Source organism: Diaporthe batatas, assembly GCF_019321695.1.
Source record: "Diaporthe batatas strain CRI 302-4 chromosome Unknown Contig00001, whole genome shotgun sequence".
NCBI lineage: Eukaryota > Fungi > Ascomycota > Sordariomycetes > Diaporthales > Diaporthaceae > Diaporthe > Diaporthe batatas.
The window spans coordinates 1,891,212-1,906,999 of record NW_025408548.1 but is presented as its reverse complement, the minus strand read 5'-3'; the positions used below and the strand labels follow the sequence as shown (position 1 = coordinate 1,906,999).

At 52.4% G+C, this 15,788-nt stretch overlaps 5 protein-coding genes across 5 annotated transcripts; 3 read left to right on the top strand and 2 right to left on the bottom strand.

Annotated features, from left to right (window-relative positions):
• Positions 1–2,960: 2,960 nt before the first annotated feature.
• On the top strand, positions 2,961–4,428 carry KVR01_000038 (uncharacterized protein; the record flags this gene model as incomplete). The annotated part of the gene is made up of 3 exons (XM_044793687.1): positions 2,961–3,216; positions 3,311–3,768; positions 3,973–4,428. The coding sequence occupies 3 exons, from the start codon at positions 2,961–2,963 to the stop codon at positions 4,426–4,428; spliced, it is 1,170 nt and encodes a 389-aa protein (XP_044649987.1).
• A 751-nt stretch (positions 4,429–5,179) lies between these two features.
• KVR01_000779 (uncharacterized protein) lies at positions 5,180–6,418 on the top strand (the record flags this gene model as incomplete). Its single annotated transcript, XM_044794527.1, has 1 exon — positions 5,180–6,418. One exon carries the CDS (start codon positions 5,180–5,182, stop codon positions 6,416–6,418), a length of 1,239 nt encoding a protein of 412 aa, XP_044650728.1.
• A 995-nt stretch (positions 6,419–7,413) lies between these two features.
• KVR01_000274 (uncharacterized protein) lies at positions 7,414–8,792 on the bottom strand (the record flags this gene model as incomplete). The annotated part of the gene is made up of 5 exons (XM_044790211.1): positions 7,414–7,764; positions 7,878–8,373; positions 8,425–8,580; positions 8,644–8,709; positions 8,782–8,792. The coding sequence occupies 5 exons, from the start codon at positions 8,790–8,792 to the stop codon at positions 7,414–7,416; spliced, it is 1,080 nt and encodes a 359-aa protein (XP_044650223.1).
• A 1,084-nt stretch (positions 8,793–9,876) lies between these two features.
• Positions 9,877–10,947, bottom strand: KVR01_000045 (uncharacterized protein; the record flags this gene model as incomplete). The annotated part of the gene is made up of 4 exons (XM_044793158.1): positions 9,877–10,000; positions 10,334–10,519; positions 10,590–10,751; positions 10,937–10,947. 4 exons carry the CDS (start codon positions 10,945–10,947, stop codon positions 9,877–9,879), a joined length of 483 nt encoding a protein of 160 aa, XP_044649994.1.
• A 1,976-nt stretch (positions 10,948–12,923) lies between these two features.
• KVR01_000558 (uncharacterized protein) lies at positions 12,924–15,617 on the top strand. Its single transcript, XM_044787844.1, has 2 exons — positions 12,924–13,535; positions 13,620–15,617. The coding sequence occupies exons 1-2, from the start codon at positions 13,031–13,033 to the stop codon at positions 15,458–15,460; spliced, it is 2,346 nt and encodes a 781-aa protein (XP_044650507.1). The 5' UTR covers positions 12,924–13,030; the 3' UTR covers positions 15,461–15,617.
• The last annotated feature ends 171 nt before the right edge of the window (positions 15,618–15,788 follow it).

Sequence of the window (15,788 nt, the reverse complement as noted above, 5' to 3'; positions counted from 1 at the left end):
ATCCTCTCTCAGAAACTTGGGCTTGGACAAGGGGACAGAGGACCCACAGCAGCAGCAGTAAAGTAAACAGTCGACCTCCAGCCGAACGCATCGACAAGCGGCCCCCCGATCATGGGCCCCACGGCGAGCCCCAGCAGCGGGGCGACGGCGGCGGCCGACATGGCCTTGCCCCGGACGCGCAGGGGCACGATGTCGGCCATGGTCCCCGCGCCGACGGTGGTTGGGCCCGACGCGGCACATCCCGCCACGAAGCGCAGCACGATGAGGGCCGTCAGGTTCGGGGACCGCGCCGAGGCCAGCGTCGAGACGGCGAAGACGATGTTGCTGGCGTGGTAGACGCCCAGGCGGCCGAGGACCTCGGAGAGCGGGCCGAGGACCCTGTTTGCGTTTAATAAGTTTGCGTCGCTGGTCAGCAAGCACTCTTGTTGTTGTTCGAGCACTGACAGGGAAACTTAAACTTACAGTGGAGCGATCCCCCACCCCAACGGGTAGATAGAGACGGTCATGACCCCGAGCAACTTGCTTGTATTGTGGAACTCGCTTAGAAGCTCCGGCACCCCTGGCGAGAATATCGCCGTCGCTAATGACCTGTTGCACAACGACAAGCTTTCTCAGCCCCCGCCGTTCATAGATCCCCCCCGCTTCCGCTGCTGGGCGGTCTTGGTGGAAAGGAAAGTCTTGGGAGCCAGGGGAGGGCAGCAGGGCAGGGCAGCAGGGCAAGTGGGCCAGGCCACCATCTTATTATTACAGAGTACTCACCCGATGAACAATAGGCCGCTGATGAGGCCCAGGTGCACCCAGATCTTGGACCACGGCCAGTTGGCCGGGTTGTCCGGGTCATCGTCCGAGTCCCAGTCCACGATGAAGTCCTCCGGCCTCTGCTTCTCCGATTTCTCGTCGGACCTCCTCCGTTGTGGTTCTGGCTCGAGCTGCGACTGCCACTGCCACCTCGCTTCCCGCGCCCACTGCGGCGAGGCATTGGCTGCTGCCCTTCCCTCCTCGAGGCTGAAGGACCTCTCCACAAATGTGGTAAAACGCCGCAGGCTGTTGATCGATATCCCGTCGGCCGATGTGCTGGACCATCGTGCCCTGGGAGGGAACCTCGGAGGTGTCCAGGGCGAAGACGGCGTGCTCGGTGAGTCCCCGTTCATCGTAAAGGAGGAGAGTGGCCTGGGAAAGCAGGTGAAGGCATCACTTTCGTGCTCCGTCAAGGTGTGGGTGGTATTCAAAGAGACAATAGACAATTGGAAGCTATTGCTACAAGCCCGGGAGGTGTCTCCAAGAGGCAGAGTTCCGTAGACTCGGGGCTCCTACAGCTTGCACGTCCGGATCCCCACGGAAATTAAAATGTTTTTGCGATCGCTGAGAGGTATCAAAGTTTCATCGGCACATTGCCTGAGGACAGTATTGCAACATCGTTTTGGGAAGCCTGAGGGCGCAAGGCGAAAGTCCCGGCTCGGCGCGGTCTTGAGAACAGCCCAGGGTCGCGCGCGCAATCCTGAAGTGTTCTTCATCTTGGCGACGGATTTGTGGATCCTACAAGTTGACAATACCCGTCGCGGTTATACTCAAGTGTCATTGCCAACTATTGGTACTTCCGAACCGGGTTGGTGGTTGGTTACTGTTGCTGCGGAATCTAGTCTATAGTACTGTCGCTAATAAGTACTCATCATGCGGCGCTCTTGGCTGCGGAGGGCAGTGGGACATCAAATGTTGCCAAGCATCAGCCTTATGAAACAGACACTATTACTATAGCACAACGCAACGAGCAACCTTCGGGTCTTCGTCTCAAGTCTTTGGCCGCCCAAGGTTTTGTACCGCTCTGCCCACTTGGGCACGAGCCCAAACAGCCAAGGTCGCCCACGCTAGGCGATACCTGGAGGGCATCGAGTCATTCCGGCACGTCTTGCATGACTTTGTCTGCGAGAATTCGCGAGCAAACAACGAGAATGAGTCGGGAGATACGGCGGACCTGCTGTGGCCATCGTCGCCATGTCAGAAGTCTAAATCGATGTTCATGCCCCTCCTCCGTCCCTCCTCGCAGGCTCGCCTGTTGAGAGAGGTCTGGTTTATTAGACGTGGAGAACATGGTTCGGAACTAGTCATGCAACACCGCCGATTTTCATCGCATGAGACGCACGCTGAAGCCGGGGTCTGATATGTCGCCAATTTAGACTTCATCGTGGTCCGCTGCAAAAAAATACAAGGGACGTGGCCATCTTTTCCTTTCGTCCCGGCGTTTGCAAACCTTGGAATTGGCTGCTGACCCACGGTTGGGCAAGTAAGCTCCCGAGGTCCGATGTCTGCTTCACGCAGTTGCCAGACTGTCATTAATGTTCCCAGCCGACTACTCAGCTCCACTAACATCCAGAACGCGGCCTGTACGATAATAGCAAAAGACTAGCTCTAATAGCTGAAGTCTATCTTGAGAGCCAATCTTGCCGATGTTTTCCCTAGGTACCAGATACTCGCCATTCAGGGTTGACATGGGGGCCAGTACATAGGCCCTGCGTCCTCTGTTTCCAACTCCTGGCAGCCCGTTGGTTAATTCCCGACAGCTATGAAGTTTATGTACAGAGTCTCGGATATCAAGCAAAATATGGACGTGCCAGCCCGGGCCAGAGCTGAAAGATGGGTGTAGCTGAGGCTGGGCCACGGCTGAATCGTGCCATCTCGATCTCGTGATGGGACCTGAGGTGGGCTGACCGTTCCGAGAGCCTCGGAAGGGAAGGCCACGGAGGCCACGGGGTCCACAATACTATCAGGATGTGCCATGCATGCATGTATCGGTTCGATTCCGGCGGAGCTGTTCAGAGACCCGTGGGCAGGGCTAGACCGCTCCATCCTCGAGAGGGACGTACTCGTAATTGTGACTTATAACTATACTAATAATCAGTTGCAAATGAAGGTGGCTGTTCGATACCCAGGTGGAGGTAATATCTTGCAAGACAACAGCGAAAATGACTATAATCCAAAAAAGCGTCGTGCCTACCAACAAGAAGGTGGAAACGCTTGAGACGTTTCTGGACTTCGTCAGGAAGAATTCCCCCTTTTACAGAGAATTCTGGAACACTGTCACCTGCGCCCCAGTTTTGAAAAAGACGTTGGAGGGCTATCCGTTGACGGACCATGCCGCATATTGGCAGGCAAATACATGCTTGAACAGCAGGGTGGTTACTTGTGAACAGCAAGACGGTATAATCTTCAAGACAGGAGGTAAATTCAATCTGCCTTCTCTGGCCAGAGCGGATGGTCCAGAGTCCTGGCTGCACGCTTGATGTTCGTAAGAAGCTAATCAAGTCGGACACAGGCACCACAGCAAAGCCCAAGGTCTCCTTCTACAACCATGCCGAGCTCGAAGGTGTCTCTAGGGCCTTGGCAACGAGTCTTGTCAGGTGCGGGGTGGCCCAGGGTGACAGGGTCATCAATCTGTTCTACGCAGGCGACATGTACGGCTCGTTCCTGTTGCACATCTTGTCGGTCTTCTACCTGCCGATCCACGAGCGGGTGGGCGGGGTGCAGCTCCCCGTGGCGGGGCACGTCACGACGGAGAGCATGATCACGCACATCCTCGAGTTCGAGGGGACTGTCGTGCTATCGACGGTGACCACGCTGGTCAAGATGGCGGAGCTGTTGGTGGGCGGTGGTTACCCAGGTAGGAGCACGGCCGGCAGTGTGAGGCTTCTGCTGTTCTCTGGCGAGGCGCTGTATGATGACCAGGTCGGCATAATCAAGAGGGCTTTTCCAGATGCTGAGCTTCGTAGCTTGGTCTACGGGACTATGGACTGTGGGGTGATTGGGCTGCCTCCGAGTCCAGAGGCGAAGCAGCGATTTCCAATCGCCGATGGCTTGAGAGACCCGAGGCTCCACCAAGTCAATCGACCGGGGATGGTCGTCGAGATAATCAAGGGCGATGGGACGGCGACAACAGAGCCTGGAACGCCTGGAAGTCTTGTGATAACGAACTTGGAGAGGAGACTGATGCCTGTTGTCAGATATCCATCTGGGGATAGGGCGGAATGGATTGACCACGACGCTGGGCTCTTCAGGGTTCTGGGGCGTGATCAGACGGCCATTCGATTGGGGCCTGTTTCGATTGACTTCACGCACCTGCGAGAGGCTGTGTCCTCAGCACTGGGCCCTGAGCGCCATGTCTCTGGCATTCAGGCAGTGGTTGACAGGCAAGACTCCAAGGACCTACTTACAGTCTTGATTGCCTTTCACCCAGCAACTCAGGCTGAGGAGGCGGAGCTACGATTGAGAATCACAGAAGAGCTGGGCAAGGCGAGACCCATGTTCAAGGGTCATGTCGACCTTGGGCTAGTCAATCCACTCTGCCTCTCGTTTGTAAAGGCGGGGGACCTGACTGTCAACGAGCGAAGTGGGAAGTCCATCAACGTGGTCGACAAGAGACTCACGACCCTATAACGGTACATGTGATCAGCGCACAAAATAGAGCTTGCAGAGAAATTAACGGTCTCGGTCAAATATGAGCTGTTTCGTTGCCAGCGTCAGCCGCTGAATGAGATGGAAAACGTTTTGGCCTGTGTGGCCAGCTAATATGTTTCTTGTCACTCATCCCATTGTTCAACGCCACCAGCCACCCGATTGTTAAACTTTCCCACAGCTGCTGGGCAGCTTCAGAAGCTCAAGTGGCCTCCGTCTGAACGAGCTGGCAGCTTGACCTCGGGTCCCAGCAATCCAACACAAATCTCTTTTGTAGAACCTTCAGTCTTTTCAATTGAAAACTCCAACCTACCTCTCAACCAACCCTCACTGTAACCAAACACTCAACACCACCCATTTCGATCACAAAGTTCTCGATTCTGATTGAGATCCTCTGCTCTTAACCCCCTCATCACTCTTACCAGTATCAAACTTCAATTTGGTTGATCCAGAACATCGTTTCCAGCAGCTGGCTGCGTCAAGCAAAGCGTGCGTCAAGCAAAGTGCGACCGCAACCTCAGCCTCCCTCCTCAATTCTCACACTTCAACTTGATCCACGAAGCCGTCTTCAGCAGCTGGCTGCCTCAAGCAAGCTCGTCAAGCAAGAAGAGTAATCTCGAGCTCTAACTTGTCATGGCACCCCCCGACGTTGCCAATCAGCGAAACGTGAGTCCTGGCTTCAATTGAGAACAGGAAGAAGTACCTGGCGCTGACGAGTAACCACTGGCAGATCATGGCTGACCTTGACCTTGTGGCCATGCTTGGTGAGGACCACGTCACTGAGGACGACTTCAACTGGGCCATGGGATTCACCCAGGAGTCTCCCCTGCACAAGCGCCTCAAGGCCGCTGCCGACGCTTTCAAGCACGAGTATGCCCGGCTCCGCCAGGCTGATGGCTCCTACGATGATGAGACCAGCGACCGCGTCTTCCACTTCTTCCCCAAGCTGCCCGGTGAGATCCAGCTCGAGATCTGGAAGTACGCTGCGTACGGCCTGGCGGTCCCCGCGGTCCAGGCCTTTGACTTTGACCTTGCTTACGACGCCAACGCCTCCCCTGTCGGCCGTGCTGGCAACGGTGTGATTGCTTGCTTCAAGCCAAAGTACACCCGCGCGCTTACTGGACACCGCGGCTTGCTGATGGCGTGCGTCGACTCGCGCAGGGCTTTCCTGGAGTTCTCGGACTACACGATGCAGCCACTCACGTACCTGGTCAGCCCCCCCGCCGAGAAGACGGAGCCTGAGGCTCAGACCTTCCCCGAGTACATCGACAAGTCCAACAAGGACATCGACAAGATGTGCGCCGACTACGGCAAGTATGTGTACAACGGCTACCGTGAGGAGGACAGGCTGCCGCCCCGCAAGGCCAAGTCCAAGGCCAAATCCAAGGCCAAGTCCAAGGAGGTCGACTCCCAGAACGACAAGAAGTTCGTCAACGTCATCCTCCCCATCAACTTCGACGAGACCCGCTTCGTCATCGACAAGGTCGCAGCCACCTTCGCCTACACGACCGTCCACCCCTCCGCGCCGACAGCCGAGCGCGTCTTCACCCAGGCGGCGGGCCTCGAGGTCATGCACAAGATCAAGCGGCTCGCCATGAGCACGAGCCAGGCGACCTTCAGCAGCGAGCGCATCTTCAGCGACTTCTTCGCCACCTCGCCGCAGCACTGGCGCTGCGCCCCTCTCCCGGGCCCCATCCCCTTCGCCCTCGGCGCGCTCGAGGAGGTCACCTACGTGAGCGCAAAGGCCTTCCGCCGCCAGTGCTGCATCGGCCACGCCCACGTCTGGGCCACCGCCCCGACCGTCAAGCTGCGCACCTTCCAGCGCGGCCTGCGCACCGCCAGCGACGCCTGGCCCGTCGCCGACCTGTACCGCGTCCACGCCACCCTCATGGGCAGCTGGACCCGCTACGACCGTGACTTCAACCTGCGCTGGATGAAGGCTATGAAGCAGCATTGCACCTGTCGCCGCTGAGGTGTCTCGTCGCCGTCGCCGTCGCCGTCGCCGTGCAGACTTGCGTCACATCACAGCCCGCGATGATGAAGTGGGGAGCTAGGACAAAGGCTCCTGGGCACCTGGGCACCCAGCTCTCAAACACATCGAATTATACATACTAAAGGAAGAAAAGGGGAAAAAAAAATTCGAAAACCCACAAAACACAAAAAACATAAAGCAAAATGAGGAGGTCTTGGAAGATACCCCGCGCTGAAGCTGCAGCGCACATCGAAGCTGCAAAGCAAGCATATAGAAATCTGCGAGATGCGTCTTGAGAATGACGCCATCGACTCGTGGTCGAATCAAAGGATTCAATTGAGGAAAGGGAAAATCGACGGCTGGGCGTCTTGTGCTGCTCTCTGGTCATGGTTCGCCAGAGGCACTGGCATGTTTTGAGCAAGTAGGTAGGGACGGACTCCTCGTTAGTTGAGTTGAGCTGTTTACTGAGTAAATCCTCACTGCGGACATCCATAGCCAATCAAACGCAAACTGTCATCGTCTTCTTGTTCCTAATCATCTTGTCATTCAATGCCTGCCTGCCTTGTTGTCCAGGTGAAGCTATGCTGGCTGGCCTGGTGGCCTGGCCTTGTGGCCGCCGCGCAGGCAGATGCAGCGCCTTGGCTGCGAACATACAAAATGGAACGGGTACTGCCTGGCTACGCACTATGACTCGTCTGCTTACATAGGGACATCTGAAACACTTTCCTTTTGTTCTACACTAATTCAGTAGGGGCGAGCCCACCGCCCGTCGCCACAAACTTCGATTCCCTAGGTTTCTTTTCTGTACAAGAGTGAGAGCACGAGGCGACTCTTCCGGCAAGTGCCCGATCCTGAAACTGGTTGAACGAGTGCATCCCCGACAACCTCAAGGACATGCTCGCCTGGTTCGTCTCCCTGCCCTCGTCCATCACTCCTTGCAGTCGTCGTCTCTTGGGCCTTAGTCCCTGGATTTCTCATCCCCGCAATCGTCCCCTTCAAGTTTCTGCGGCGTCTATGACTTCTGTGGCTTGTGAATCCATCTGTTCGTCCTCCGCCGGCTCTATCTGCTCATTCTCCTTTGCGGGCTCGCCCTCCTTTGCGGGCTCGCCCTCCTTTGCGGGCTCGCCCTCCTTTGCGGGCTCACTCTCCTCTGCGGGCTCATCATCCTCTGCGGGCTCATCATCCTCTGTGGGCTCACCCTTATCTGCGGGCTCATCCTCCTCGTCCGAGTCCTCACCAGCGGCCCGCCTCTCGCGGTACTCCCTAGCAAAGTTGCTCCACCTGTCCTGTTTAAGGACAAGTGAGTGTCGGATAGCGCACGCGGGCTCACTCCTGCCAAGAATGGCCTGCGATCCAAGGTGTGTTAGCGAAATGTTCAGTCAGGCACTTCTGTAGGGGCGTGTGTTGTTGGAAGATGAGGGGACTCGTTGAGATAGATGGCCAGGTGTCTGGTACTCACGCCGATCTCCTTGTGGGTCATGCCCTGCGCCTTCCACTTGATCAACTTCGTGATCTCCTCGTCCCCCCACGCCTCCTTCCCGTTCGCGACCGGCGGCCCGTTCGACCTCCTCTTCTTTGAGCGACGCGCACTGCTGGTGGGCTCTGCCTGATCGTCGCTGTCGGCAGGGGAAGACGGGTCGCCTCGGGTGCTGCCGCCTCGCTTCAGAGCGCGTGTGGGTGTGGGTGGGGGTGGGGCCGGGGACTCAGCGGCGGTGGTAGCCCTGGAGCCACTGGCGCTGTGATCCTCGGGCTCGTCGCGCCTGGGTGTCTCGTCATCGCCTACTCCAGCTCGAGGGCGATCGTTGGGGGTGGTGGTGGCCGGGACAGCCTCGCTAGGGACTGGGGCATTCGGGGACGGAAGGCGCGGAGCTCTGCCGCACACCAGCTCGGGCTGGAGAACGGGGCACGCGAGGTTCTGCACGCAGAGGTACATCCATTTCTCCTCGACGGGTTTGCTTCATCATTGTTAGCGATACGGGGTGCCAAGGGGCTGCGCACAAACGGACTCCTGGTGTTCCTGGTTGTAGAGATCGAGGCATGCGATGGCCGCGTCGCAGACGAGCTCGACGTTTGCGGTATTCGGGTCGGCTGCGATCGACCGGAGAGGGAGCACCTCTGCGATTCTGTCTCTTATGATCTTTGTATGTGCAACACCAAGGCCTCTGTACGGTCACGTCTTAGCTACCGCACAAACGCGGCATATCAGGTCAAAAGGAGCAACTTACGTGTGTCTCTCGTCATGGAAGCTCAGGACGGTGTTGATCGCCTTTTCGGCAATAAGTGGGAGGTTGCTGTGCGCTGTCAGTGGGTGCGATTCGAGGACTTGTCTGTACTTAGGTGCTCAGTTGGCAGGCAGTACTCACTTGTCATTCATTGTGCTCTGCTGCTCTAGCGATGTTGGATGCAGATGTGGCTGCTAGGTGTTGGTGCGCAAGTCGATACTTCGAGCGGATAAGATGGTGGCATGGGGGGGGGGGTTCCAACTCATAAGCAAAGATCGTGACTTGAGACTAAGGCGAAACTGATAATGCACTTGGAGCCCCACTTGGCTTGATGATAGCTATGGCATATCCAGTGAATGGGCAAAATCGCATAGCTCCAGCACTTGGTTGCTTGGGGGTCGCCTTGGTGTTGACGGGCGCCTGCCGAGGCAGGAGCTGCTGCATAGGGGCAGGAACTGGGGGGCAAGACTGCTGCCTCATCCTCTCCTCTGCTAGGTGGGCCCGCATAATGGAGGATACGCATAGCTCAACACACAGTTCCATGATTTCTGGTCTGTCAAAGAACACTGAAAGGGGCAAAAAATATGATTGTGGGTGTTCAAGACATTCCAAGAGTCAGGCCTACATCTCAGGCCTAGGCAATTTGCACCGTCAGGTGTCTTCCACACAGGCAGCCTAAGCCTGTCTATCCGTAACGCTTTCAAAGATCGTAAATCACAATCGTAATGTGTTCAACGTTTCTTTGCATTCCAAATAGAGGGAAATGCAGGAGGGAGACATTACATCTCTGGACTGACATGGCATGTCTGATTGGCCCGTGCGCAGGCCAAGGATACAGAGTTGAACTTGCTTCTTAAGGCAGTGAATCCTCACAAGATTAATCTTATCTCCATAATCTCCGCAAACCGTAGGCGTGCCCGTATTCAAGTAGTGAATATATGATTTAATAGTTGGGTGGATGATGAGGAAGAGGAAGGAAATGAAGAGGAAGGAAAGAGAAGGGAGGAAAGAGATGGTAGGAAAGAGACGGTAGGAAAGAGACGGAAGAAAAGAGGACGGAAGAAAAGAAGAGGGAAGAAAAGAGGAGGAGAGAAGTAGGAGGAGAAAACCATAAATGAATGTTTCTTTATATTGGATACGAAACTCTCGTAAACACATTGGACATTCTAGGGCCAGGATCCCTCCAACAGTCAACAGTGCTCCTCATTGTGCCCATGCCCGTGCCAAAAGCACCCCTCATGCTGAGCGCTTCCTCTTCTTCTGGGCATTGGCCTCAACCTGCGTCAGATAAGTCTTCCACTCGTCCAGGTGCATGACCCTCCCATACTTGTTCTCGATAGAGCCAAGGCTTCGACCAAGCCTTGCCTATACATTGATTAGCATCATTGTGAAGACCCGCTAAATCGAGCTTTGGGGGGGGGGGCCTACGGCAATGTCAGAATGGCGCATCCCATCCGCCTTGAGCTCCACCATGAGTCGGATCTCGTCGTCCTCCCAATTAGCCTTCGCGGGCTGGGCCGTACGGGCGCGCTTGGTGCTGCTGCTGCCTCTGCCGCTGCTGCCTCTGCCGTTGCCGCTGCCTCTGCCGCTGCCGCTGCCGCTCGACGGCGCCGATCGCTCCATCGATCGCTCCATCGATCGCTCGGGAGAAGAACGAGGCGATGGGGACGAATCGGGTGAAAGATTGGGTGGCGAACCTGCCGACGAAGAGTGGCCGTCCTCGACGGACTGTGAAGGCTGCTGCTGTGGGGGCTGCCCGGGCTGGGCATTTCGCTGGAGGCGCTCGACCTTACCGTCGAGCAGCAACTCGGGCTTGAGATCGATGAGAAGATGGCCTTGAACGCAGATGTAAAACCATCGAAGGTTGATCTTGGATTGGCTGTGGGTGTGTGAGTGCTCTGGTCATCTATGGCCGTTGCCGTCACAGGATGGTTCTTTGAAGGACTCACTTTTCACGGTTATCATTGTAGGCCTCAGCTGCGCTTACAGCAGCATCGCAGGCGATCTCGAGATCTGCAACACTGGCATCTTTCACGTGTGCCCCGTCGCGGAGATGGTAGAGGTCATGGACGGCCTGCTCGATGAGCATTGGTAGATCATTCTCGTGAGGACTGCGGGAAATTTCTTCTGTCAGATGTAATTCGGTGAGAAAATCTCGTTGTACATACTTCAGGTCAAGGTCCGTGTGGTATCGCAGGACAGCTGTCGTTGCTTTGGTGGCAAGCGCGCACAAACGACTGTGGATGTCAGCACGCTTGGGCCTGTGGAGTGGACGCTCCTCCTGGCGAAGACTCACTCGATATCCATTTTGCTTGTAGATGCCCGTGTCTGTGGAGGCAGTGGATTGAAGCGACCGTGTTTCGATCTGGCCCTAATCTGTTGACTTCAAAGTTGGATGTTGACTTCAAAGTCGGGTGTTGACTTCAAAGTCAGGTGTTGACTTCAAAATTGGGTGTTGCAATGGAGACCAGACCGATGCTGTGATTTATGGGGCATTCAAAAAGTAATGGTGTGCGCTCCTGTGACCGAGGCAGTGACTGAAATTAATCTGGGTGGCCCTCCATTGAGCATGCGTCAAAGTGAAAACACCCTTGGAAACGACCTTGGAAGCGTTTGTCTCATCGCTGACATGTAAACAAACCGGCACCATGAAGTGAATTGGTAAGGGCGAGACCAGCTCCGTTCACCACAGGAAGCCGTGGTCACCAAACAAAGGCATCTTTCCATCCGAGACACTGTCCTTTCTGGTCACCTCATTGCACCTTCATTAAATGTTGTTTCGAAGGCCATGGTCCCCTTGTGCCACAGAGGAAGCTTCGAGTTGCAGCCTCGAAAGGACATGCGCATGATCTGGAACACTTGACAGCTTTGTCACCACCTGGGCAAAGATGCACCAAGACCTCATTATGTGGGAGCCGTCTCACTTTGGATCCAACACCACCTTGGATATATGGGTTGGGCACAGGGAAAACTCCACAATCAGACGTGAATTCCTCTAAATATTCACTCGCTTCGGCGTTGGTCATGTCACACATGTAGCTTAGTAGAACACGTTGTAAGCGGCTTATAGTCCACATACTACATGGGGAGCCCCTACCAGGGCTCTAGAAGCTGTTTGTCTATGTCTAAGTAGGTGGGCTTATAGCTAACTAATAGCTTTTATTTTTATTTAAATAAATATTCTAAATATTCTAAATATTCTAAATATTCTAAATATTCTAAATATTCTAAATATTCTAAATATTCTAAATATTCTAAATATTCTAAATATTCTAAATATTCTAAATATTCTAAATATTCTAAATATTCTAAATATTCTAAATATTCTAAATATTCTAAATATTCTAAATATTCTAAATATTCTAAATATTCTAAATATTCTAAATATTCTAAATATTCTAAATATTCTAAATATTCTAAATATTCTAAATATTCTAAATATTCTAAATATTCTAAATATTCTAAATATTCTAAATATTCTAAATATTCTAAATATTCTAAATATTCTAAATATTCTAAATATTCTAAATATTCTAAATATTCTAAATATTCTAAATATTCTAAATATTCTAAATATTCTAAATATTCTAAATATTCTAAATATTCTAAATATTCTAAATATTCTAAATATTCTAAATATTCTAAATATTCTAAATATTCTAAATATTCTAAATATTCTAAATATTCTAAATATTTTAAATATTCTAAATATTTTAAATATTCTAAATATTTTAAATATTCTAAATATTCTAAATATTCTAAATATTCTAAATATTCTAAATATTCTAAATATTCTAAATATTCTAAATATTTTAATTATACTTTCTTTATTTCTTTTTTTCTTTCTTTTTTCTTTTAATTTTTATTTATTTTATATTCTTTTAACTTTTATAATCTTTTTTTAAAATTATTATTAATTAATTACTTTTTATTAATTTAATTAATTAATATTTAATATTTTAAACTTTTAAATATATTCTATTTAAAGATTATTTTATAAAAATCGTATAGTACATATATTTTAAATTATTTATAGATATATAGTTATTAATGCCTAGATATGCACTTAGCCATTTGGATTCTTCTAAGGTTGCTGTAGCCTATCAGCTAGCTGACCTAAAGACCCGCAGAGGCCCCCACCTGGGCACTCTTGCTGACAGCCCCTCATCTTGGAGCTGTCGTATAATATCGAATCACAGAAGTGGATGTCTTGCTGCTTATTTCTTTTTATAAATTTGAGTCTTTTTGTGATGCCTTTATAAAACTTATGAGCTTTGCTGTCCCCAGAGCCTGCCGCTGCCTGAGCATCTATTCTTAAGACTTGCACCTTTCATCTGCCTAAATGTGCTGCCGGTAACCCAAGACAAATCCTCCTTGAATCGCTCTCACGATGTTGTCTCCAGACCCAACCACCCCTTCGCCAGTTAGGCCTCGCCCAGCAAATTCGCCCAATCCAGCTCTCTGCGACCAATGCAACGAACACCTGGTTCTTGATGACAGTGTCCTGGAGCCATACATCCAAACCCGTCCCAACGAGGGTTTGCGCATTGGCTCATGCTTGCCCGCAAATCCAGGTCGCAGATGGAACCCCATGTTCGGTGGTATCGAGTACACACGAAAGGACCACCTCCCGCATCTCCCCAGCTTGTCACACGCCGCGGAGAACGGTTGCGAATTCTGCGCCGGGGTGAAAGAAGGGCTAAAGACTAAGTATCAAGGAGCCTCCTGGTGGAATGATAGCTCCGGACCCCTCAGTCTGCGCATTCAGTATGTTTGGCAGTGTCTCAAACATGCTGATCACACAGGCATCCATTCAATTGTGGTAAGCGTGTCTCCAGACGAGACGAAGGGTTGGGAGAAAACAGCTCTGCAATTCCTTGTTTGGGCAACCAAAGGTAGGTAAGGTTAGAGTTCCAAGAAGGGGTGCTCGTGAATATGTGATACAAGGACTTTCAAGTACTGATAATGACTGGCAACAGGCGAAGATGCTTGTTACGAGTGGCTGGGGGGGTGGGATATGGGCCGCGGAAGCAAGTACTGGGCGTCGGACGATCGGCAGTGGTCTCCGAGTAATATTTCCAAAGCCAATCGATGGCTTCGCGGTTGTGTCGAACGGACCGGCCACTGCGAAGGAAGCGAATCATCAATGATTGCTACTTCCAAGAACGTTGGGGTGTCGACTGGGATTGAGGACCTCGGAAGCCGAACTCTTCCTACTAGGCTTCTGGATCTGTTTCCGGATCGGCCATCCCCATCAGGTGACGTGACTCCAGACGATATTGTACTTTTCGAGACGGCTTCTCTACGAGAAATGGAAGGGAAAGCTGGCTCGCAAACTGGAAGCTTTCGATACGCGGCCTTGAGCTCCTGTTGGGGTGGCGTGGACCCGCCAGCTAAGACGACCAACGCCAACTTCAAGCATGGCTCCAGGAACATAGGATTGTCCAGTCTCCCACAGTGTTTGAAAGACGCTGTTACTGTCACAAGAGACCTTGGAGTACGGTATTTATGGATCGACGCGCTGTGTATCATCCAAGGAGATACAGATGACTGGGTAAGAGAATCAGGGACAATGTTCCGCGTGTTCCGCAACGCCTTCTTCACTATTGGCGCCGCCGCGTCGGCATCCTTTGACGATGGGTTTTTGAGACATCGACCCCGACAAATCAGAGTCCCATTCTCCTCGTCTTTCAACCCACAAGTCAGGGGAAGCATCACGTTGTCGACGATCCCGATTTTGACTACAGAGCCGGAGTTATTTCCTTCAATTTCTCCCCTTGACCGCGACCTTGAAGCCAGCGAGTGGGACACCCGAGGATGGGTATGGCAGCAACAGATGCTAACAAAGCGGCTTCTCATCTTCGGAAAGGAAACGATCAATTTCAAATGCATCCATTGCGTCCAATCTGAAGAAGATTGTTGGAGCAACTTCGACTCGTCCACGTACACACTTGGTGACCAGACAAGGCAGGAGTGGAGGGATTGGGTGGAATATTTCTCGCAAACAGACTTGCCTTGCATTCAGGAAAAGCTGCCAGCTGTCTCGGGTCTAGCCAAAATAATGGATGAGAATTCATCGACGGCCGGGGAACCACCAGCAGAATACCTCGCCGGTATTTGGCGGTCATCCCGGGAGAAGGATCTCCATTCCGGCTGGCGGGGCCAGCTATGCTGGAGGCTGAGGCGCGAAGACTCCACATTCAAGCAGATGCTCGAGAGCTTGCGGAACACCTCAATGGGAAGCTATTCCGCGCCGAGCTGGTCCTGGGCTTCACGCAGCGAAGCCGTGGGCTGGAGATCAGCGTCGTATATCATGATGAGGCACTATCCTTACAGGGAGGGTCCGCAGCGTTTCCAAGCCCGGTTTGAGGACTATCATGGGATATTAATGGGGCCCGACCCAATGGGCCGCGTCATGCCAGGCACTTATCTGAAGATTTCGGGACTTATGCGCCAGACACCAATACCTGTGAATACGGCAGAGCCGCATGACCGCCGAGCAATGCTGGAATGGAGGGTGCCTTCTCTGTCACCTCATTTTTCTTTCAGCCTGGACTGGAAACATTCACCGGATGGGGCCGACGGGCATGCTGAGGGTGACATTCGCTTATTCGGCCTCTGGAGAGCGACAATCGAGGGGTGCAGTAACTTCTCGGGCCTCCTCCTGCTGCAAGACAACGAGGATGGCTTCTTTCTTCGCGTGGGAACTTTCCACATGCAGTGCAAACTTGATCACGAGGGACATGGACGTGGGCCAATGTTGGAAGAATTCGAAAATAGTTTTGTGGACTGGCAAGAGACGTCGGTCTCAATCAAATGAGTGTTTCTTCGAATAAATGGAGAGATCGTTGCCCGAGCTTGTTCAATGATCTAGGAAAACCTACTAGAACCACCGACGACATCTTAGCGGTGGGAGTCTCGGCACTAATACAAGTTGTGTCACTCCTTGAATATTTTGGGTCAATGCTGGCCCCAGGCGTCCAATTTCAGAACGACTCAGTGCTAGGACCTTGCGTCCGGACAATGTCATATACGATCGAGCTGACATGCTCCACTTGAGCCGGCCAAGTCATTGCTTTGTTCATCAATAAGTTTCCGAAAATACTCCATTGTTCATTCAGAGCCGGATTAAATATGTCAGAGTGTTC